Here is a 24,385-nt window from a genome sequence, read left to right as displayed (position 1 = left end):
TTTATGGATTTATTTAATAAAACAAAACTTTTAGAACTCCTGGGTTTGTTCTTGAGAGAATTCAGTGAAAAATTATTGCACAAGAAAAGCAGAACCCAAAATATTGAATTAATGTTGGACCAGTATTAATTCCTGGAGTCACAGTCAGAACTTTCCTAAATTAGAAATAAAAATCTGTCTTATGTAGGAATTCCACAGCAACTCTTCCAGTTCTTCAATTGTTTCTATTTAAAAATGAAGAGCTAAAATGATTTTTGTGATAAGATTTTATGGCCATGATAAATGCCCCAGCCATCTGCAGGGAGCATGAATCACTGGAGTGATCACAGAGCCTTCAAAGCAGCTGGAAAATAAAGCTTGGAAATGGCTTTTCCTGGGATTTTTAAAAAATGTAGCCTATGATCTGGAAATATTTGAATGATTTTCAATGGCCTGAAGAAGAAAAAATTATTTAAAAAAGGAGTTTTGGGAATGGATCCCATCAGAGCTGCAGTGCCTCTGCTTTCCATGGAAAAGGAGCTCCAAAAAAACATTCCTGGAGCTCCTTAAAGTGGTTTTGAATTCTGGTTTGTGGCCTTTGGTTCTCCTGGGTGGATCCTGGATCCTGGGAACGACCTCGGTCCGGCTGGGAGGAGCCGGGGCTCAGCCTGGAGCAGCTCCTGACAGGGATCCCAGGCAGATCCCAGCTGGGAACTCATCTGCATGGAGCTCAGCCTTTAATTACTGGGGTTCGTTAATGGGGGGGGGCTGGGGCTCAGCCTGGCCCGGCACCGGAGCAGCTGGGACTGGGCAAGAATGGGGATTCCTTCCTTGGAATTCAAAACTGGGAATTTCTGTCCTTGCAATTCCAAAATGGGAATTTCCTTCCAAAAATGGGAATTTCCTTCCTTTGGAACACAAAAATGGGGATTTCCTTCCCTGGAATTCAAAACTGGGAATTTCTGTCCTTGCAATTCCAAAATGGGAATTTCCTTCCAAAAATGGGAATTTCCTTCCTTTGGAACACAAAAATGGGAATTTCCTTCCCTGGAATTCCAAAATGGGAATTTCTGTCCTTGGAATTCCAAAATGGGAATTTCCTTCCAAAAATGGGAATTTCCTTCCTTTGGAACACAAAAATGGGAATTTCCTTCCCTGGAATTCCAAAATGGGAATTTCTTTCCTTGGAACACAAAAATGGGAATTTCCTGCCTTGGAACACAGAAATGGGAATTTCCTTCCCTGGAATTAAAAAATGGAAATTTCTTTCCTTGGAATTCCAAAATGGGAATTTCCTTCCAAAAATGGGAATTTCCGTCCTTGGAATTCAAAAATTGAAGTTGCCTTCCTTGTAATTCCAAAATGGAAATTTCTTTCCTTGGAACACAAAAATGAGAATTTCCTTCCCTGGAATCTAAAAATTGGAATTTCCTTCTTTGGAACTCAAAAATGGGAATTTCCTTCCTTGGAATTCCAAAATGGGAATTTCCTTCCCAAGTGCAGCTCGCACAGACAGGGGATGATGGGGAAGGTGAAGCCCTAAAACCAAGGGTGGAAAATGGAAATCCAGGCAGTGCCAGCATCACCTTTCAGTCCCCCTGGTGTGGAAAAAAGAGCTTTAATTCCACCTGGAATTCCCAAATACATTATTACTACTCCTTAAAAATATTCTATTACATAAAGAGGAAATAACTGAGATTTGCTTCTTGTTTTAAAATCTGCTTGAGTATCTTTCTAAAATTCCCTAAAAAGCTTTTTTAATTCTTATTTGTCATCCATTTTCAGAGAAACATCTGTTTGGAGATTCAGGATGATTTGTGTTTCTGATATGCAGGAGATTTTGAAGTGTCTTGGTCTGAAAATTCTAATTTTTGACAGGAATTTATTAATAAGAATCTAAACTTCAGAGGAGTCTCATGGCTGAGGCTGAGGGAGTTAAGAATTAAGGTCTTTGCTGGAGGAAATTTTTAATTAATCCTTCACTTGGACGGTAACAAAGTGGAGAAAATGTAATTATTTCTTAAGCACCTTAATTTTATGTCATGATTGCCTGGATTTATGAATGAGATCCCACTTGGAATAAATCATGAGTAGGAAACTGATACCTGATGTGACTTTTTAATTTCTGCTTTACCTCCTGCTTTTCCTTTTATGTTTTTCCAGACTCTGACTTAAACACCCAATCCCAACTCAACAAAAACTTCATTTGTTGTCACTGCTTGAAAAATCCCAACCCTGCAAACGTATTTCTGCCAAGAAATGATTTCTAAAAGTAGAGAGTGACTGAAATGATGATTTTTCCTTGTTTCCAGTGGTCCTATGCCCTGGAGAAGCCCAGCACTGGCAGCATTTTTGCCATTTCCTGGTCCATCGATGGCACCCAGCTGGCCGGAGCCTGTGCCAATGGCCAGGTCATCTTTGCCCACGTGGTGGAGCAGCACTGGGAGTGGCAAAACTTCCAAATTACCTTAATTAAGAGAAGAACCATGAAGGTACAATCCCCTCAGAGCTGGGCAGCCCCATCACAAAGCGTGTTCTAATGCAGAATGGGAATTTTGGATTTCATTTGTGTTCCCAGACATTGACTCACAAGGTTTGTTCTCTGGAATAATCAAGATTTCCATCCTTCCACATTTTCCAAATTACACATTTGGGGCTTTTCAGCATCAAGTTCCTAAATTCCTAACGGGACCCTTTTTCATTTTCATGTTGGGTTTGGAATTGGGAAGAGTTGGAGCAGCAGCAGGGCTGGATTTGGGGTTGGGGCCGTGGGTGGGATGCTGTGAGTCAGTGTCTGGGAGCACACAGCACAAATCAGCTCAAAATTCCCAATTTTTCCCCTCATTCCCAGACATTGACTCGTTCCAGATGCACTTGGGAATGATCTCCATGGGGTTTGAATTCTCTTTTTGGATATGCAAAGAGTGAGAAAGTGTAGCTAACCCTGACTCACTTTTAACTTTCATTCTTTTACAGTGATTTTATTCCTATATATTGTGTAGGAAAATCCTACAAAAAACTTGTAGATGGATTTTTTGCCCTGAATATTACAATGGCAAAGTTAATGAGTGATGCTGTGGTGGGCATAGCAATTAACATATCCTTGGAAATGGTTTCCAGGCTCTTGGAATAATTGAGGTCAGTCCATGTTTTGCAATTGGTGCATAATGGAGAACATCAGAAGGAAGTTCCCACCTTCAGAATGGTGACATCTTCAAAAAAAAAACCCAAAACCCCACCAAAAACCAGGACACTTTTTTGTTTAAGTTCCCCCCCTTGGATTTTTAGCTCCCTAAAATCTCTGAGCTGAAAAATCTGAGGCAAATTCTGATTTTCTGGAGCAAATTTTAAGCAGAATAACAAAACCACAACCTGCTCACCCAGCCCGTCTCCTGCATTTCCTGTGCTTCCAGCTGTGGAATCATAAAAATTCCAGAGCTCTGCAGCATCTTCATCCCAGTGCTGGGGATTGCTGGATTGTTTGGATGATGTGTTTATTTAAATAACACACATTTAAATTTATTTAAATAACAGTGAAATAAACATTGATGTGTTCATTTCAACTATTCAAATTATCAACAGCTGAACAATCTTAAAATGGGAATTTTTGAGTTTGGTTAAAAATATAACCAAACTCAAAAAAAATAATAAATAATCTATTTAATTACCTAAACCTTACACCATTATAAAAAAGCCTTTTAAAAATAAACATATATATATTAATTATCATAATATTTATACCTTATCTGCTTCAGTATATCCAACAAATTTAGCAAAAGAGTCAAAGCAATATTCAGAGTTCAAACACTCCTCCACCTCAAATGATTTCTCAGCAGGAATATTTCATGTATTAATTTGAATTTCAGCTCTTTTGTGTCACTCGCTGTCATTTCCCTGTGCTCAGGTGCACAATGTCATCAACGACGCCGTGGATTTGTTGGAATTCCGGGACAGGGTCATCAAAGCCTCCCTGAATTATGGGTACCTGGTGGTCTCCACTTCCCTGCAGTGCTATGTGTTCTCGTGAGTAAAGCAAATTCCTCCTCCTCACACTGTTTGGAAAAGTGGCAGAAACTTGACTGGAAGCACAAGAATTAATTTTTTTAAAATTTATTTTAAATTAATTGGAATATCTGCTCTGTGAACACCAGTGCAGATCACTGTAAAAGAGTCAGAAATATTTAAAATATTTCAGAAATAAAGTAATCCATATAAATACAATTTTTCTCATTTTTCCCTGCAGTGTTACATGTTTTCATGAGTAAAACAAATTCCTCACATTGTTTGGAAAAGTGGCAGAAGCTTCACTGGAAGCACAAGAATTAATTAATTGAAATAAGCAGTGGAATATCTGCTCAGTCAACACCAGTGCAGATCACTGTAAAGGAGTCAGAAATATTTAAATATTTTAGAAATAAAACAATCCATATAAATATAATTTTTGCTAGTTTTTAAACTCCTGGGGCAGCTGCTGCTGGTGTGAAGGGATGAAACAATGAAGGCAGGAGTGTTAGTCCATCACATTGTGTGCTCATCAGTGTTCCTTGGCTTCCTCAGTGCTGTTTGAAGTTGGAAAACATCCCTTTCATTAATATTTGATGATTAAAAATGTGTGGTTTGCTTGCTGAATCCAACTCTGTGGAAATTAGTGATTGTAATGCTGATTTTTTATATTTGCAGGACAAGGAACTGGAACACTCCACTGATTTTTGACCTGAAGGAAGGAACTGTGAGTTTGATTCTCCAAGCAGAAAGGTACCTGACTTCTTAAAATGCTCATTATGAACAGAATGTAATTATTAAATAAATACATTTATGTATTATCTACATTATAAATACATATATTTATTATATTGTCTATATTATAAATGTATTTATAATAAATTTATTAGTTATATTTATATAATGAACAAAATAAGCTCAAATTGAAATATCAGAAATAAACAAAAATACCCAGGTGAAGTCATAAATATTTGACATAATAAATATTTCTCTTGTAAATAGATAATACATTAAAAAAACAAACTTTTCCATACAGAACTTCCAGGATATCCTGAAAATGTAAAGCTTAGGAATGATGGGAGCTGGAAGTAGAGTTGCAGGATATTAACAATGACTTTCCCATTGTGGAAAATACATTTTTTAATATTATTTACTGATTTATTTATTTGTTGTTCTTTTTTTTTAGGCATTTTCTTCTCGTGGATGGTGGAGGACTTTATTTATATTCCTATGAAGGCAGATTGATTTCCTCTCCAAAATACCCAGGCATGAGGACAGACATTTTAAATGCCCTGACAGTGTCCCTGAGCAATGACACGCTGGCAGTGAAGGACAAGGCTGATGAGAAGGGTAAATCCTGCTTTATTTAGCATAAAAATATATATATTTAGTATAAAAATGAATTCAAGTTATGGGTCTTGCTTAAAATTAATTTTAAAACTTCAAGATAAGGGTTTGGCTCTGAATTTCCATGAAATTCATGGAAATATTTACAGAAGTATTACAGAAATAATACAGAATATTACAGATCCATGGAATATTTACAGAAAATAATTGAATAAGTTTTACTCCCTGATGGGATTTTTTAATTTTCTCTTTCTAAACATTCCCACTGATGAAATTGTGGGTTAAGATTGAGTCAATCTGATGTTGGAAATGTGGATTTATTTATATTATTGATGCAGGCTTTTATCACAATTTGGTGTCATTTCTGGAAAGCCCCATTTGAGACAGGAAATGAAAAACAGGGATAGGAAGTGAAAATTCAGTTTTTTGTAAGATATTTTTCACCACCATGTGAAAATCTCTGGTAAAACTCATGGAATATTTTATCCACTTGCATCAAATTACACCCAAAAAAGAGTGCAATCCCTGGAAAAATCCATTAAGAACTTCTGCTTTTATTAATAAAGTATATCATTATTTTTCTTCAGTTATCTACATCTTTGAAGCTTTATCTGGGAAGCCACTGGGTGATGGAAAACCTCTGACCCACAAGGTAAAGTGAAGGCTTTAATGTCTTTATTTCACTCAGAAATTAAGAATCACTAATGGTTTTCCTCAGTAATGGGACTAAAAACCCATTAAAGGTTTTAAAATCTTAATAGAAAGGAGCTTTTCAGCTGACTTTTAATGCTTTGTGTTGTCTTCAGAATTGTTTTAATCTTCATGAAATTCAGTTCATAAAATCACAGAATCATGGAATGGGTTGGGTTGGAAAGGACTTCAAAATAATCTTAATTTTAACCCCATGGAATGATTTATTCCACAGAGAAATCACACTCAAAATGTTTTTCCAACCCAGTTTATCCAAGAACTTTGGTGCCTTGTTTTTAGGAAAAAAAAATCAATTTGAATGTCCAAATACAAAATCTCCAAAATAAGAATCAGAGATTCTCTTTTATCTTTTCAGACAGAGATTGTGGAGATTGCATTGGACCAGAAAGGACTGACAAGTGAGAGGAAAATAGCTTTTATTGATAAGAACAGAGATCTTTTCATCACCTCAGTGAAGAGGTTTGGGAAAGAGCAGAAGATTGTCAAAATAGGTGAGAAAAATTCAAGTTGGTGTTGGGGAAGATGCTGGCAGGGAAATAAATTTGTATTTGATACAAGGGACAACATTTTGCTTAATTAATAGTGAAATTGATTTTGGAAAAAAAGCCTTTGCTTTTATTTGATAGAGGTAGAAACAATTTCAGTAAAATTTTATCTAAATTCTCTTGATTTTTCTATTATTTCCATCCAAAGCAGCTTTCAAAGTGCTACAAATTTGGGCTTAAAACCTTAGAGAAGCGACCAAAAATGCTGAATAACCACCCTGGTATAATTCCCTTTATTTTGAAGTTTCTCCTGGAAATGTTTTATTTATTCCTTTATCCATTTATTCGTTGATTATCATTATTTGTTGTCTGTAAATGAAGGGACAATGGTGCAGAGTCTGGCCTGGAATGACAGCTGCAACATCCTCTGTGGGATCCAGGATTCCAGGTTCACGGTCTGGTATTATCCCAACACAGTCTACGTGGATAAAGACCTTCTCCCAAAAACCCTGTATGAAAAAGATGCCAGGTAAGAAATCCCTTTAAATCCAAATACGATTTATTTTAACTATTCCCCTCTTTTCTTAACAAACTGTGCTCAGGAGAAGTAAAAGCTGGCCTTGCAACTTGTAAAATTCTCCTGTTTCTTGCTTGGGAGATGAGGAAGAAGGTGTTTATAAAGAAAATTATAAAGTTTAGGGTTGAAATGATGATGCAGGGTTGGAAAGCAGGGCAGCATCTTGAGGTAAAAGCAAAATTTGAATTATTTCTCTTAAAATTTTACCTCAGGTTTTGTAAAAAAAGCCCAGAAAATATTTGTTCCGATGACGTCGGCAATTCAAAGTAGCAAAACACCAGGTCACAAATAATCGATCTTAAATCCTTTTCCTGTAAAAACAACTAAATATTCATTTTTTATTCTTTCTGTGTGCAGTGAGTTCAGCAAGAGCCCGCAGATAGTGAGTTTTGTGGGCAGCCAGGTGACCATCAGGAGGGCCGATGGCTCCCTGGTGCACCTGCACATCTCCCCGTACCCCGCCATCCTCCACGGCCACGTCAGCTCCTCCCGCTGGGAGGACGGGCTCCGGCTCTGCAGGTTTGTCAAGGTACTCTCATTTTTGGGGATATTCACAACCATTTCTGTGGGTTTAAGTGTTCTTCCATAGGGATCTCTCCGTATCCAATGGTGCAGCTCATTTCCGGCCTGCTTTGTCGCTCGTGGAAAATGAGGTGGTTTTCTTAATTCCATAAGTTCCATGATAAATAATAGTTCTTATTTTTAGCCACACCAGAATTCGGCTGGATTGAACACATGTGCACACAGAATTCAGTTCTAAACTTAATTTTTTTTAAAGTTTTTAATCTTAAGGTCTGGACCTTAATATGACCAATATTTAATGTCTGGGCCTTAATATAACCAACCTTTAACTGTAAGGTTTGAGCCTAATATAACCAATGAAAAGTGACATTTCCACAATTTCCTGTTAATTTCCATATTTTATTTCATTTCTTTTTATTTTTTTCCTTTTCCATTGCTTTCTTTTGTACTTATTTAGACAACAGCAACAGATGAGGTGAGTGTGGTAGTTCATAAAACAACAAAAGCCCTTCAAACCTTGCTTCCCATTTATTCCTAGAAAATTTAGTACCTTAAATGTGTATTTCAGATATTTGTGTAACCAATTATTAAATTAATGCACATCCAGATAATTTGGGTTGCATTAGTAGAATTAATTGTAACAGAATCTTTATTTGCAGTGTCCACATCACCTGATTTAAGCATCCAAGTCAGGATATTTTGATTTTGGCAGCCCAGGTAGAGAGTAAAAAGTATTTCCAATCAGGAGCAATAAAATAGGTCATTTTTTGAGGGGGAAAAAAGCAGCAAGAAACAACTTGGAAGCATCAAAATAATATTTTCATCTCCTGGATACTTTCAGGCTGAGATTTTAGCATTTTATCACCTGATTTTGTAAATAAAAGGGAAGTGGGGAGAGAATGTGATGAAGATTTTAGGAGTATTTGATTCTCTGAACAATCTTAATTTTCCCACATTCTGGGCTTCCTGCAGGAGGGTTTTTCCTGAGTGATGGAAAAGTCACTTGGGAAATCTGGGAATGTGTTTAGAACTCCCTCAGTGCAGCTGCTCATTCTGATTTCAGTCAAGAGTGATCCTTCTGAAACCTTCACAGTGCAACGTCTTTATTTCCAGATTTGTTACCAAACACACTCAACAGAATTCTCCTTAATTCCTGGACTAGCAAGTCCACAATTACATTTTTCCTGTCTGAAAAGAGTTTTAGATGTTGTAGCTTAAACTATATTAAAATGCAATTTATTAGTGTGTCTTTGTCAAAATGTTGTCACTTGAAAGTCCATCAAAATTTAGGATCTTCCTGGATTCTGTGTTCATGAGGTTTCCTCAAGGTTATGTAAAATACCCCCAAAAAACCTTCTCAGAAACAATAAAAGTAATATATAAAATAATAATAAAAGGGTAAAAAAAGTAATATATAAAAATGTAATATAGAAAAATAAATAAATAATATATGAATTTATATCTTTAGGAATAATTAAATATATAACATATAATAAAAAGTCGTATTTAAAACAATAATAAAATGGTGTAATATTATCATTACCATGAAGTTTTTCTAATTCCTAGTTCTGAGAAATAATTAATAATTTCCTAATAAGAGACTTCAGAGCGCAGTGACAATGACACGCAGAGAAATGTAATATTGCACAGAATTTTTAAGCCTTGTGTAGCTGCTTTGAGGAGTCATTTGCAGCACGATGATGAACATTTGAAGGTTTCCAAGGTGTTTTTATTTTGACTTTCAGGACCAGACCCTGTGGGCCTGTTTGGCTGCCATGGCAGTGGCCAACAAGGACATGAGCACAGCTGAGATCGCCTATGCAGCCATCGGCGAGGTAAGGAAGCACAATTAAAGTGCAATTAAATCCCAGAGAAATCCTTGCAAAGCCGAGTTGGTGAATGCATGTCCCTGCTGTCCCCCTCCTGAGCAGATTGACAAAGTGCAGTACATCAACTCCATCAAGGAGCTGCCCTCCAAGGAGTCCAGGCTGGCTCACATGCTGCTCTTCAGTGGCAACAGCCAGGAGGCTGAAACGCTGCTGCTGCAGGCAGGCCTGGTCTACCAGGCCATCCAAATCAACATCAACCTTTACAACTGGGAGAGGTAGGAGTTGTTTCCCATGAAAATACGTTTTTCCTGATTATTTCCATCAGTTGTTTTACTGCTGACTCATTTCTTATCTTTTAATCACCCACGACTTCAAAAAAAAGCTAATTAAATCATAGCCAAAAAACCCAGCATTTCTGTGTTTAGAAAATACAAATATTTGGTGATAAAAGCCCAAAATATGCCTGGAAACATTTTGAAATAACATTTTGCTTTCTCATCACTGCTAGCACAGAGGAGCCCCCAGTGATGTCCCAGACTGGCTGTGGAATTTGGGCTGCTTGAAAATGTCTTGCTGCTAAAAATAAAATTGTGGCTACCCAGACTCCCAGCATTGTGTAGGTGGAGAAAATATGAATTAAGGCTGAGAAAACAAAGGAGGAATTTCTCATTTAAACAAAACCCCCACATTCTGTTTTCTGACAGAATCCTCCGAGTTGTTTACTCCTAATTTCTCTGCTGTTTTATTGATATATTCAGGCAAAAGGTTGATTTTTTCCCCCCACAAATCTGTAATTTGTTTTGTTACGAAGCTGTGTCAGGGGAGGTCTAAGTTGGATATTAGGAAAATAATATTCTTTTATTCCAACATCAAAAACTCTCTGTAGATCAAATATCAGTGTTCTTAAGCCACTGAGAAGAAACCAAGTGTGAGTAATGAATTAAATTAATCCAGTGTCTGACCTTTTCCACCTATACAATATTTATTAATATTATACAGAATATGTGTATTATGAGTGTTCAGAACCTACTTCTGACTAGAAAAAAGTTACTAAACATTATTATTTTTGTGCTAAACTCTGAAATATTCTGCATTTCCTTGAAATAAAAAGCTTCCTTGGCTCAAATTAACAATGATGAGGTTGTCAGTGGGAATAATTGTTGGGTATTTTTCATCACTGGCTACTTTGAACCTCCTGGTCCTATTGTGGGGTTGGATTTGGGATCTCTGCCCTCAGCCTCAGAGTTTCTGGGTGATTGTGGTGGTGCCAGAGCATTTCCCCAGCCCATTCCTGCTCTTTTGCAGGGCCCTGGATCTGGCAGTGAAGCACAGGACACACGTGGACACGGTCCTGGCTTACAGACAGAAATTCTTGGAGGATTTTGGGAAAAAAGAAACCAACCAAAGGTTTTTGCAGTATGCAGAAGGTGTAAGTATCCCTCAGGGTTGTTCCTGCTGGAGAGTGGGGTGGGTTTGCACCTCTGGTTTCCTTCTGGGGTTCAAATGTGAACAGAATTTGGAATTTTTACAGGTTTTGGCCTAATATTGGCCAGGAATAGCTGGGCATGGGTTTTATTTGAAGATTCACAATATATATATTTAATATCTGGTAAAGATCACACAAGTGAAGGCACAGTTGTTTTCTAGAAACAGGGAGTTAAACTTCACCATGGCTCAATGAGTCTCTCAAATATTTCCAGCATTTTTTGTGGCATTTTATGGACAGAAACAGTAACAAACTTTGAAGGAATCTGGATATTTATGGACTGCAAACCATTCTGATTTTAAATACAATCAACAATTCCACATACCTTTATTGGAAACCCTCTGCATCACCAGGAAATCAATTTGTTAGTGTTTTAACAGATCCTGAGGGCACATCCTGAAATTCAGCAGCTGGACCTTGGATTCCACTGGAATATTTCCCCACAATTCCCTCCTGTCCTTCCTGCTTCTCCCCTCCTTGTTCCTCAGCATTGTGAGGGAGAAATGATCCCAAAAAAACCTCTCCTTTGTGTGGAATCTTTTATTTCTGCACTGGGGCTGGGAATTCACATCCTTCCATGGGCACTGCCCAGGACACTTGGAATAAAGCTGGATTTCTAATGGAAGGCATTAGCTTTTAGCACTTTAAAGAGTCTCATTTCCTGAACAAAAGTCAGCCCCTAATGAACCATTCCACAGTAATTTACCTGGAAAATACAGAGAAATCAAGCACAGACTCCAGGCGTTTTTATCCTGGAGCTTTTCCAGCTCTGTGTGTTCTCTAAAACCCATCACAGAGCAAAAATTACAGAAATTCACTGATGCTGCTGATGGACACTGGAGATAATCCTGATTTTCTTAAAATCCTGGAGGAAGCTATAGATTCCATCAGGATCACTAAGGAATTCCACCTTGGCAGTGACAATGTGTAAACAGGGTGATATTTCAGCTTACTCAGTCTTGAGACTTAGAGATTATGAAGCTTTCTAAAAGTTGATTTGGAAATTTGGAGATTTTCTTGGAATTGGGGTCTCACTCAGGAGATTTCTGGAGGGAAAAAGTCCTTTTCCACATCCAGCTGCTGGAGGGCTTTGCTAGGTCTGTGAATAGAAGAGATCCACATAATGTGAATTTAAAGCTGTGATTAAATTCTTCATGCAACCTGTCAGACTCATAAAGCAAAATCAGAAAGAAACTGAGAAGAAAAGCAAGATTTTGTGCTGCTGTTCCTTCTCAGGGATAAAAAAGGGTCTCAGTTTCCCTCTCACAACCTAAAACCTCTTCAGGCTTAAATAAGGAGTTTTCCCCTCTCTTTTCTGCAGCCAGGCAGGATCTGAAATTGTGCTTATTTTATACATCAGGTTCTCAGTACCTTACACATATCCTGAGAATCCTGGGGCCAGTCACTGCCTCTAGAACTGAGGTGTTATTATTACATTTTCACCTGAGAATGTGGGTGTTTAATTTCACTTTCCCTCTTAGAGAATCTCCCCGTTATTCCATTGCTTAATTACAGAGGAAAATTCCCTGTGCAGCCCTGGAAATTCTCCTCCCATCCCACCTTTGCAGTGTTAATTCTCCAGCAATAAACTGAACTGCACAATGACATTTTGGACATGTTTTTATGGTCATCAAATGCATTGTCAAGCATTTTTTGGGGAAGAAACAACTTTTCTACCCACATTTGTGCTGGGGTGCTGTGCTGTGTGCGTTGCCTGGGGTTTCACTGACACAAAGCACAGCCAGAAAATGCCAATTCTCTGCAGCTGGAGGAAGGCCAAGGTTAAAATAAAGCATTTATTGATGCAGAAGGGCAGTTTCAAGCAGGAATCTGATTGCTGTTGGAGCAGATAACTGGTTGGTTTCATATCCTATCAGCTCCTTGGAGGAGACATCACTCCTAAATTAATGATGCAGGGCTAAATTTTCAGTAACAGGACACTGATGTCATGCTATTGAATTAGAGGCAGGTTATTTTTGTGTTTTAGTGCCAGACAAAATGTGGTTTATTAAAATAGCTCAGGCTTGGTTTGTTTTAAAGGTGAAGCTCAGAACTCAGCTGTGCCTTCATACCTTCCATGAGTTTGGGTGCCCAGCACTTGATAACTGTATTTTTAAATGGAATAACTGACCTGGCCCTCTCTGATGTTGAGCTCTGTGTGTTTCATTTTTCTTTTCTTACAGCTGGAAGTGGACTGGAATAAAATCAAAGCCAAAATAGAGATGGAAATTGCAAAAGAAAGAGAACGAGCAGCAGCCAGTGCTGCAGGGAGGAGCAGTGTGACTGTGCAGCAGTAATTCACATTTTGGGCACCTTCAAAGTGCTCCTTCAATATTTGGTACTGCTTTGTTGTAAAAAAAAAAGCCACAGCAAACATTTTGTGGGTCACAGGAGTGAGAATTCCTGTGGATTTGAACCCTTGGGTGACACACAGGATTAATTATTTCCTTTCATTTTGAGCTGGGTTTATATTCTGGTGCCAGTGCTGACTACATACGTGAGAAAAAAGAAAATTAACTGTTCCTCTCTCAGTGATTTTAAATTTTCATTGCCATTAATATTCTTTAACCTGGGTTGCCTCTCCTGCAATCAAAATTTAAGCCCCAAGTTAAGCAGTGTGGTTATTTCTGCAGCCCCAGGGACCCCTCCAGACTTGTTTCAATTGCCCTAAAACAAATTCAGCAAACTGGAAGTGCTGAAAATGCAAAAAAAAAAGGAGCTTTAGCCTCTAAAGTACAATTATTTCCCTCACAGTAGAGGGAATACATATTTGTTAGTGAGTTCTTTAATAGATGATTTCAGACTGAACAAAACATTCAGCAGTAAAATGATTTTTTGTTTAAAATGCTTTGGAATGTGCTTTCAGGGTTGTTGGAAGTAACAAACAGCATTTGTAGCATCTGACGTGTAAAATTGACAAGAATATTTAAAATAAGAGAATATTTCATGTCTTTTTTCTGCCCACAACACTTGATTTGTAAATAATCTTTCTTAATTTATGTTATTTCATCAAGACACACTTTTCTTTGTTTCACACCCCAAGCTGGCTGCATTCTCTTCATGTTATAAATACATTACCAGTTTGTTCATCACTGACAAGGTTTATTATGTATCTCTCAAATGTTACCAGCAAAATGTTAAATATCTGTACATACAGCAAATCTGTAAATCATTGTGTGACCCTCTCTGGCACAGTTCAGCAATTTCTTAATAAAACCAAACCAAAGTGGAGGTTTTTAATGTACCTGAGAGCTGCTGCATGTGGGGATCAACACTGAGTGCTAAAAAGAGAATATTTGGGCTGTTTTAATTACATTTGGAGGGGATGGGAGAGGTGTTTAATTCCATTTTTATCACACACATCCAGTCCTGAGCATCCTGGTGTTAAATAGAAAGCAAAGCAAAATATTTTGGAAAAGCACTTTTGTCCCAGGTTCTAAATGCAGTTATGACCCTGGGTATGAAATCTGAATTTCAGGAATTTCTCAGGAGAAAATGTCCCTACATGGCTTTTCTGGCATTGTGGCAGGGATTTTAGGGATTGTGATTCCAAGGGGAGTGCCACCATCCATGCCAGGGGAATTCTGAGCTGTTTTTTCTGGGCTTTCCAAAGTTTTGCATTGTATTTTTACCTATTTTCAGTTCTTTTCAGTATTAAGTAAAAATAAATAGCAGAAAGATACAGATGTTTCAGGTACATCTTGGTTACATTATTGCCCAGAACAAGAAATTATTTAAAAATAAATACCTCTAATTTAGTTCCTGACTACTTGATGTAAACCATCATAAACCAATCTAAAAAACAGAGACTAATTAACATAATTAAAATTCAGTTGTTTAGGTGCTGCTGTGATGGATTAATAATCAAAAATAACCCAAATTTTGCCATTGCAGGGTGGGAGTTGAGTTCTTTCACTTCATTTAACCTTGGCCACAGTAAATCCTGTCTGACTATAAAAAGGGAGGTTGAAAAATACATTTTTAGGTGAAAAATAAAGTCCTCAAGTGAGGCAAAAGTAAAAGCTCAGGTGGGTGTTTAAAAACCTACTGCGTATTTGTAATAGTTCAGAGGGAAAATTAAAAATAGCTTTTGTTTTCTGGTTTTTAAGGCATCAAAACTTTGAGATCTGGATTTGTCTGTGGGATTTCACCCTTTGGGACTGGAGCAGGAGGAAGGTTTGAATCATCTGACATGAAAATTTGATTTTACAGATTATATGGAACTATTTCCTACAGAAAAACTGGTGATTGTTGCCTGATTCACCTCAGAATAGTCACAATTATAAATGGGCAACTATGGAAAAGCTCAGAGCTTCCTAAAATTTAATTCTGAAATTTTAAAGATATTTATATTAATATAAAGTTTGTATCACCCACAGCTAGGGGGAGGTTGGAGAGAAGCAATTTGCTATTTTTGTATTATGGATACGGTTTTTATATTGGTTTTTACATGTTTTTATTAAACATTTTAAGACCTCCATTTCTTTATTTCCATGATAACAGAAATGAGATTTTACTCTGCAGGAGGTGGGGAAGAGCCAGGGGGAGAAAAGGTTTTTATGAATTGATCACATGTGAGAATCTCTATTTCCAAAGTTTATTTGCATTGATCCAAACCAGTCAGGGCTTGCCTTGTGCTATGAAATTTCCAATACTGGATTTTAACCTTTTTCATTTTAGTTCAGGTGCCTTTGTCCTGTAAAAGTTTGGGAAAATAGGATGGGCTGGCACCTTCAGGGAAAGAGAGGGACGAGTCTGCACAGAGCTTGGTTGTACAAAACAATAAAATATTTCATTGTTTCTCTGTTTTTCATGAAGGGTCTGCAAGAATTGTTTTACTTCATGAAAAGAAATGACTGTGCTAATTGGAGTGCTTCAGTTTCGAAAATCTAATCTGTATTTTAAATAAATAGGTTCATTTATGCAGGTTTGCTTTGCTTTGCCATTAGAGACACCTTCAAAAGAGGGGAAAGGGAAGGGAAGGGAAGGGAAGGGAAGGGAAGGGAAGGGAAGGGAAGGGAAGGGAAGGGAAGGGAAGGGAAGGGAAGGGAAGGGAAGGGAAGGGAAGGGAAGGGAAGGGAAGGAAAGGAAAGGAAAGGAAAGGAAAGGAAAGGAAAGGAAAGGAAAGGAAAGGAAAGGAAAGGAAAGGAAAGGAAAGGAAAGGAAAGGAAAGGAAAGGAAAGGAAAGGAAAGGAAAGGAAAGGAAAGGAAAGGAAAGGAAAGGAAAGGAAAGGAAGAGGAGAAGAGGAAAGGAGAAAGGAAAACGTGCTCGTGGCTGCTGCTCCTGCACTGAGCACACCCTCAGCTCCGAGTGCTCAAGTCGAGCTAGCAAAGGACAATCAAAGGTAATTAACGCAAGCTTGGGGCACCGGGCAGCTGCACTGTCAGGGGGCTGAGCCGGGCTGAGCTGCAGGAAGCGTTCGGGAGGGAAGGAGGCACCCCCGGCTCCTCCAGGGGCCGTGGCACCGGGGCTGGAGGAGGTTCCTGCCCGCCCTTGGGGTCTGGTGTTCGTGAGGTTGATGGAGGAGTTGCCAGCTGTGACAGGAGCTGTGACAGGAGCTGTGACAGGAGCTGTGACAGGAGCTGTGACATCCATTTCCCTTGGAGCAGGAGGGGTCCCAGCTCCCCGCCGGGAACAGGAACAGGGGGTGCTGATGTTTCATTTGCAGCTTTTGGAGGGGCTCCCTCCTTCCCTGGTCCTGCTGTCCCCAAAGCTCCTCTGGCACCTGTGGGGGTCAGCATCACCCAGTCGTGTCCACACAGCAAAATCCCACAGCCGAGCCACCCAAAATTCCCGGGGAACGCAAGTCCAGGTGAGAGCAGCGGGAATGCTGAACTGAACCGCAGCCAGGGCTTCCCATCGCTCCCCAAGCCACCTTCCTCCTGGAACTCCTTCCAGGCGCCCTGCTGTCCTGGGCTGTGCCAGCGGCTCCGGGCAGTGTCCCGCTGCTCCATGGTCCTCAGGATCCCGCAGGTCCCTTCGCAGAGCCCAGCAGGTCACCGTGCCGGGTGGAGCATTCCCTGGAATCCCCGATGTCCCCGGCAGTCCCTTTGCAGATCCAGATGTCCAGCAGGTGTGGAGCATTCCTGGAATCCCAGTGTCCCTGGCAGTCCCTTTGCAGATCCAGGTGTCCAGCAGGTGTGGAGCATTCCTGGAATCCCAGTGTCCCTGGCAGTCCCTTTGCAGATCCAGGTGTCCAGGAGATGTGGAGCATTCCCTGGAATCCCCGATGTCCCCGGCAGTCCCTTTGCAGAGCGGGGTGTCCAGCAGGTCACCCTGCGCTGGGGAGCATTCCCGGGGCTCCTCACTGTCCCACCGGAGAACCCTGCGGGGTCCTGCCCTCGCATCCCTCCTGCGGCACCTGGGGCTGTCCCGGGCGTCCGGAGGAGGATGAGGATGGGGAAGAAGATTATGATGAGGATGGGGATGGGGATGGGGATGGGGATGAGGATGGGGATAGGGATGAGGATGGGGATAGGGATGAGGCTGGGGATGGGGATGAGGATGAGGATGGGGATGAGGATCAGGATCAGGATGGGGATGAGGATGAGGAGGATGAGGATGGGGATGGGGATAGGGATGGAGATGAGGAAGAGGATGATCCATCCCGCAGTTCCATGGGCGCGGGGCCGGCCGGGGCGCTCAGCCCCGCATCCCCGCGGCCGCGCCCCGCTGCGCCTCCTCGTAGCTGGGCAGGTGCTTCACCTCCTCGTAGCTGGGCAGGTGCGGCAGCTGCAGGGCCGTGCCCGGCGCCGGGGGCGCGGCGGTGCCCGGGGCGGTGCCCGGGGCGGTGCCCGGGGCGCGGCGGGGCGCGGGGCGCGGCCGGCGGGGCGCGGGGCAGGCGCGGCGGCGGAGCGCGCAGCCCGCGGCCAGCAGCGCCAGCAGCACCAGCAGCGCCGCCAGCCTCCGCGCCAGCCTCCGCGCCCGCGGCACCCACGGCGGCCCCGCCGCCGCCCCCGGGGCCGCCCCCGGCACGGCGCAGCCGTCCCGGCCGCAGCGGCCGCCCGCCATCCCCGCTGCGCGCCCCGCCGCGCTGGATCCGCGCCTTCTCCGCGCTTTATATCCGCGCTTTAGATCCGCGCTTTATATCCGTGCTTTATCCGCGCTTTATATCCGCGCCTTATCCGCGCTTTTTCCGCGCCTTATTCGCGCCTTGTCTGTGCTTTATCCGCCCCTTCTCCGCGCTTGATCCGCGCTTTATATCCGCGCTTTATATCCGCGCCTTCTCCGCTCCTTCTCCGCGCTTTATCCGCGCCTTCTCCGCGCTTGATCCACGCTTTGTATCCGCGCCTGATCCTCGCCTTATCCGCTCTTTATCGGCGCTTGATCCGCGCTTTATCCGCGCCTCCTCCGGCGGGGCTCGGGCCCATGAAATATTGATGGGGCCATTTGGCGGCCGTGCTCAGCCTAATGGGGCAGGGCACGCCGCCAGGAGCGGCTCGGGCCCGGGGCAGCGCGGGGATGGCCACGGCTGAGCGCTGAGCCCTGCACAGGGACAGGGACAGGGACACGGGGAGGAACCGAGGATGAGGGGATGAGCGGTACCCAGGGATGGGAGCATGCAGGGATGAGCAGGACACAAGGACATGGGGAAGTGTGGCACCTCAGGATGAGGGGATGAGCAGCACCCAAGGATGGGAGCATGCAGGGATGAGCAGGACACGAGGACACACAGGGATGTGTGGCACCTCAGGGTGAGGGGGATGAGCGGTACCCAGGGATGGGAGCATGCAGGGATGAGCAGGACACAAGGACACAGGGAGGTGTGGCACCTCAGGGTGAGGGGATGAGCAGTGCCTGAGCTTGTGGGATAAACCCAAGGGTGCAGGGATGAGCAGAACCCAAGGACATCGGGGTAAGTGACACCTGAGCCATGAGCAACTCAGGGTGCAGAGCCCGGATTTTGTAGCTTAAAAAGGGAGACAAGAGCAGTGTCAGAGCAGGCACTGACAGACTGGGCCCTGGTGCCTGGGCAGGCACAGTGAGACCTTCTTTCTTCATGGTTGTTGGGTTCTATTCCTGCCACGAAGGTTTCACAGGTCCCTGTGTCACCCAGTGGTGTCCCAAGCCACCCCCATGAGCACAGCCCCTGCTGATTGCCTTCAGCTTAATTGCAAAACTCCAGCAAAAGGGAGAGCACAGGGAGCTCTCATCACGGAAAAACTGACTAACATCAAAGTGAGTAACGTGGCAAAAGCTGACCAGACCTTTTCTGCTTGGTTTCCTCTTGGGTGACCCTGCCAAATCTGATAGGCAGCTGCTGACCCACCTACGTGAGCCTCACTGAGTGCTAAAAAAAGAATATTTGGGTGGCGTGGGGTGAATTTGTTTCCTTTGTCCTGTTTACCCACCTGGTGATGATTTCACTGCTGATAGCTGCAAGCCATCCCCCCGCTGTCAGCCCCACTTTTGGGTAATTGTATTTTATGACACATTTTGGAGCTCTCAGGGACAAAAATGAGGGGGAAAATTCTCAGCTGTGATACAGAGTTTGAGGAAGGAACTGTTGGTGGTGCTGGGCTTCTGGCAAAGCAGGAGAAATTGCTGTTTCTTCCTGAATTTCAGGGTTTATTCTGCATCTGTGTCCTCATTTGGGGACATTTCTCCCTGCAGAAGGGGCAGGGGCGGGGAGGGGAGGGCAGGAGGTGCCAGCAGCGGGTGCAGCCCCGCAGCTTCAGGAGCTGCTGCCTCCCACGGGGGTGGCTTTGCCCTGGGGGCTCACCCTGCCCGTGGCCAGCAGGATTTGGGATGCTGCCCAGCAGCTCCAGGAGCCCCGTTCCCTGCAGAGCTGCCAAAACTGCTGTGGTGTTCTGGAGGCAAACTGGGAGCTCGCAGCAGGCGCCTGGTGCAGCCTGCCCGGCTGTCAACAGAGCTGGGCTTTCAACAGCAGTTCTGGTCTGCTGGGGCTCCCTCCCAGCCCCATGAAATATTAAAGGCTGTTGATAGCTCCTTAAAGCCAGATTTGGGCTGGCCCTGAGTGCCTTGGGCTGGGCTGAGCTGCTCAGCTGCAGCAGAGGCTCAGGGGCAGCTCCGTGGGCCACCACACACGGGGGATTGTGGCTGGAGCGAGCAGGGCTCAGGAAGGAGTCAAAATCCCAGTCCTGGCGTGCAGTGTGCTCTGCAGCAGCCCCAGCCCAGAGCCTGGCTGGGGAAATGCAGGAATGCAGGCTCAGGAGGAGCCAGGGCCACGGGATCCATGCTGTGGGTGTAGGGGCTGCACCCTCGGTGGGTCTGGGGGACGTGGGCAGCTGCAGCTGCCTCAGCTGCTACATTTTGGGAATCTGTGGAGAGTGGGAGTGTGGTGGCAGGCAGGGATCTTTGATTCCATCAGGATTCCATGGGCAGGGACACCTTCCTCTAGAGCAGGTTGCTCCCAGCTCCATCCCAGCTGGAATTTCTCTGTCCCCAGGCCCAGCAGAGCACTGGGGCAGGAGTTGTGGGCAGGAATAAACCCATCATGAGTGGCCACATCCTGGCTCCCCCATCCCAAAATCTGTAGGAAACCCACTCTGAGGCTCCCTGGAGTCAGGTAAAACCCGGAGCTGTTTCTGGGAAGGAGCTTTCAAGCTGATTTTCTCCAGTTTCGCAGGGAACGGACAACTATTGATCCTGCAAATGACCCCTGCAGAAATCCATCGATCCCTTTGGAGCAGCAGATCATTAAGGCTCGACTTGCAGACCTCTGAGGGGGTGCCAAAGTGCTGACACAGCAAAATAACCAATGGATGGTGTCATTGTCCCTGGACCTTTGGCATTTGGGGAGCTCCAGACTCTTCCCCACGGGAAGCTGCTCCATAAAATGCTCTTTGCACAGCAATGCTTCACATCTGAATTTCCCTTGGTGTGTTTTTGCCTCAAATATGGGAAAACTCCTCAGGAAAAAACGTTGTGATGACCTGAGGTTTGTTTTTTTTGGGAAGACTGTGAAAGCCTCACGTGTTTGGTAGCTGGAAAAATCCCACGGATTGATGGAGGGAAGCACAGCTTTGGGTGTTGATAGGAACAAGTGCAGCACTCTCAGCCTCAATGATATTTTAGTGTCTGAGAGATCCAAACCTTGTGATCCTTGAGGCTTTTACAGGAATTCTGGAGCAAATGGCTGCTGCACTGGAGGATGGACAGGAAATCCGTGGCTGCCACATCCCTGGAAGTGTCCAAGGCCAGCTTGGAGCACCCTGGGGTGGTGGGAGGTGTCCCTGCCCATGGCAGGGTGGAATGGGATGAGCTTGAAGGTCCCTTCCCAGCCAGACCATTCCAGGATTCCATGAGAATCAAACACAGCCTGGTGGGCACCTCCTCCAAGGCCAAAATAATCCTTAAATCCTTCTTACCAGAACAAAATTGTGTTTAAATTCCTGTGGAGGGCACAGGGCACTCCCAAGGAAGCCCAATCCTGCAGCAGGGAGTGGGAGCAGGGCTCGGGGACAGCTCTGACCTGCTGGAACCAAAGCCCAGAGCTGAGCCTGGGCCTCCCCTCCTCAGGCACAGCTGTGGCTGCAATAGGGCCCAAACCCGAGGAGATGACTCTGCAAATGTAAAAAACTCCACCAGCCATTACCTCACGGCTCAGAAATCTCCTCTGCCAGCAAATATTTGCTGCTGGACTGTTGAAAACCCAGGGAAAGTGAGAAAGAGAGGCTGAAACCCTCCTGGACAGCTCTGATTCCTTCCCAGGCTGTTAACAAGCTTGGGTGTCCTCCAGAAATGAAATGTGTTTTCTGTAATAAATCAGTCAGATTGAATAAATAAATAAAATTCATTCCTTGCTATCTATTCTGTATTTATTTCTGTATTTTATGTATAAAATATTTATTTATTTAACACAATTTCCTCCAATAAATAAAAGATGGAAATATCAGGGCAACGATATTGATATCAATGGGTTTCAGGCTTCCAGCTCTCATGTGACACTTCAAATATTCTTTCCTCCTTCTGCTGCACAGAAGCATTAGAAAAGTTGGCTTAGACTGGTTTTCCCTTTGCAATAATTCCTCATTATTAGGATTTTAATCCCTTGACTCCACGGGAAGGCTCCCACTCATGGGATGACTTTGGGTGAGGCTTTTAGAGTCAAGAATAACGAGCATCTCTTCCTCGAAGGGATGATCTGCTGCTTTCCCTTGGAATCAAATGACCTTAACCCCTACAACTGATTCCAGGACGGAGCCTCGACCCCACCCCATCCATGTGGAATCCCTGGGTGCCCACAGGGCTGGACACAGAACCGCTGGAATATCCAAAAGGCACAGCGTGCACGGAGGGATCCCCGTGTCGGGCTGGAATCACCGGAGCCGTTTTCCTTTTGAAATCCTCTGAGTTTTCCAGGGAGCATTCTCCATTCTGAAATCCTCAGAGTTTTCCAGGGAGCATTCTCCATTCTGAAATCCTCAGAGTTTTCCAGGGAGCATTTTCCATTCTGAAATCCTCTGAGTTTTCCAGGGAGCATTTTCCATTCTGAAATCCTCTGAGTTTTCCAGGGAGCATTTTCCATTCTGAAATCCTCTGAGTTTTCCAGGGAGCATTTTCCATTCTGAAATCCTCTGTGTTTTCCAGGGAGCATTTTCCATTCTGAAATCCTCTGAGTTTTCCAGGGAGCATTTTCCATTCTGAAATCCTCTGAGTTTTCCAGGGAGCATTTTCCATTCTGAAATCCTCTGTGTTTTCCAGGGAGCATTTTCCATTCTGAAATCCTCTGAGTTTTCCAGGGAGCATTTCCCATTCTGAAATCCTCTGTGTTTTCCAGGGAGCATTTTCCATTCTGAAATCCTCAGAGTTTTCCAGGGAGCATTTCCCATTCTGAAATCCTCTGTGTTTTCCAGGGAGCATTCTCCATTCTGAAATCCTCTGAGTTTTCCAGGGAGCATTCTCCATTCTGAAATCCTCTGTGTTTTTCCCTGCCAGCCGGGCCGGCTCTCCCGGGGCTGCCCCGTGCAGGGCTGGGTTCGAGCCGTGATTCCAGCGCTGTTATCACAGCTCAGCCCCTGCTGCTCCTGGGGTTAAATATCGCAGCGGATTCTTCCCCATCCCCGCGCTCTGTGAGCCAGGAGCGGCAATTCCAGCGGGACCATCCCGGGGCAGCGGGAGGAGCAGCCCTGCTGTGACACGGCCCGGGATGCGCGGCCAGGGCAGAATTCCAGCGGGATCCGCGCCGGCAGCCCGGGCACGGCACCGGGAATGCCGCGGACACCGGGAATGGCAGGGGGTACCGGGAATTCCAGGTGATCCCAGCTGCTTCCAGGCCCTTCTTCTGGCAATTCCAGGTGATCCCAGTTTACCTGGCTGCATCCCGGCTCCTTCCCGGCCCTTCCACCGGCAATTCCAGGTAATCCAGATTTTTCTGGAGGTCACCCTGGCTGCATCCCATTTGCTTCCCTGCCATCCCAGGAATTCCAGGTGATCCCAGTTTTCCTGGAGGTCACCCTGGCTGCATCCCAACTCCTTTCCATTCCATCGGAATGGAATTTCAGACGACCCCTGGCTGCATCCCATTTGCTTCCCTGCCATTCCTCCAGGAATTCCAGGCGATCCCAGTTTTTGTGGATGTCACCCTGGCTGCTCCCCTGCCATCCCACACGTCCCAGGAATTCCAGGCGATCCCAGTTTTTGTGGGCTCAGTAGAGCCGGGCAGTGCCCCGGGCAGGCAGCGAGCACCAAACCCTTCCCCATTTCCCTCTCGTGTTCCCTTTCCTGCTGAGAGATTTCACTTTTACCAAACTCAACGCTTCCCACCCCAGTTTGCCTGAATTCCCTGGATTCCCTGTGCAGCCAGAGGCTTTTCCCGGGGGAAAATCCAACACCCCCTGCTCAGGGCATCACCCAGGCAGGAGGCTGTTAAAAAATGGGGAAAAAATTGAGAAAATGGAGGGGGTAAAAAAGGGAGGGAACCCTTCCAGCTGCTTATCCTGGAGCGAGGCAGGCACAGGGCTGCGCAGGGAAGATCCTCAGGGAACGATGCAGGTGCGAGGAGGGATGGGGAGGATGCTGAGGGGGCAGGAGAGGTCTGACCCTGCTATTTTTACTCTCCTCAAACCACCGTGTCAGCCCTGGAGGCGGCGTGGAAAACAGGGAGAAGCTCTGGAACGGCCCCCCCGGCTCCACCCCAGGCCTGGGGGTGCTGCTGTGCCCCTTTGGTGGGGTGGCCGCAGGAGGGCAAATATTCCCTGCTGGAAAAGGAGGTGGGTGCCTCCTGGGAGCCCAGGAGCGGATTCGCCGTGTCCAGCCCCGGATTCCTGCCCGGGATGGGTTTGTGACATTCAGACCCTGGAATTGGGGTGGAAACGGGGGCAGTGCTGGCTGGGGGCACTGAGGGGTGCCGGGGGACAGGGGGTGCAGGGTGATGCCTCAGAGCCTCCTGCTCTCAAATCCACCAAATCTCCTCTCTCAAATCCACCAAAACACCAAAAACCAGCAAACAATAAACGCTCAGCAGTGGGAGAGAGAGCTCTG

The 24,385-nt window shown here is 44.3% G+C and overlaps 1 protein-coding gene across 6 annotated transcripts in view; it reads left to right on the top strand.

Annotated features, from left to right (window-relative positions):
• IFT80 (intraflagellar transport 80) overlaps nucleotides 1-15,864 on the top strand; it is a 30,553-nt gene extending 14,689 nt beyond the window's left edge. For 2 of the 6 annotated variants that reach the window (XM_064385098.1, XM_064385100.1), the window contains exons 9-20: nucleotides 2,292-2,471; nucleotides 3,884-4,002; nucleotides 4,660-4,734; nucleotides 5,168-5,331; nucleotides 5,916-5,980; nucleotides 6,395-6,530; nucleotides 6,906-7,053; nucleotides 7,459-7,630; nucleotides 9,369-9,458; nucleotides 9,555-9,727; nucleotides 10,758-10,881; nucleotides 13,122-15,864. In XM_064385098.1, the coding sequence (XP_064241168.1) occupies nucleotides 2,292-2,471; nucleotides 3,884-4,002; nucleotides 4,660-4,734; nucleotides 5,168-5,331; nucleotides 5,916-5,980; nucleotides 6,395-6,530; nucleotides 6,906-7,053; nucleotides 7,459-7,630; nucleotides 9,369-9,458; nucleotides 9,555-9,727; nucleotides 10,758-10,881; nucleotides 13,122-13,235 (1,560 nt within the window). In that variant the 3' untranslated portion in view covers nucleotides 13,236-15,864. Of the gene's footprint in view, nucleotides 1-2,291; nucleotides 2,472-3,883; nucleotides 4,003-4,659; nucleotides 4,735-5,167; nucleotides 5,332-5,915; nucleotides 5,981-6,394; nucleotides 6,531-6,905; nucleotides 7,054-7,458; nucleotides 7,631-9,368; nucleotides 9,459-9,554; nucleotides 9,728-10,757; nucleotides 10,882-13,121 lie in introns of those variants that run through there. The other 4 variants (XM_064385101.1, XM_064385102.1, XM_064385104.1 and 1 more) reach the window with 4 other exon arrangements.
• The last annotated feature ends 8,521 nt before the right edge of the window (nucleotides 15,865-24,385 follow it).

This window comes from Passer domesticus, chromosome 11, assembly GCF_036417665.1.
Source record: "Passer domesticus isolate bPasDom1 chromosome 11, bPasDom1.hap1, whole genome shotgun sequence".
Classification (NCBI taxonomy): domain Eukaryota; kingdom Metazoa; phylum Chordata; class Aves; order Passeriformes; family Passeridae; genus Passer; species Passer domesticus.
The sequence above is the reverse complement of the archived record's forward strand: the minus strand, read 5'-3'. Positions and strand labels throughout refer to the sequence as shown.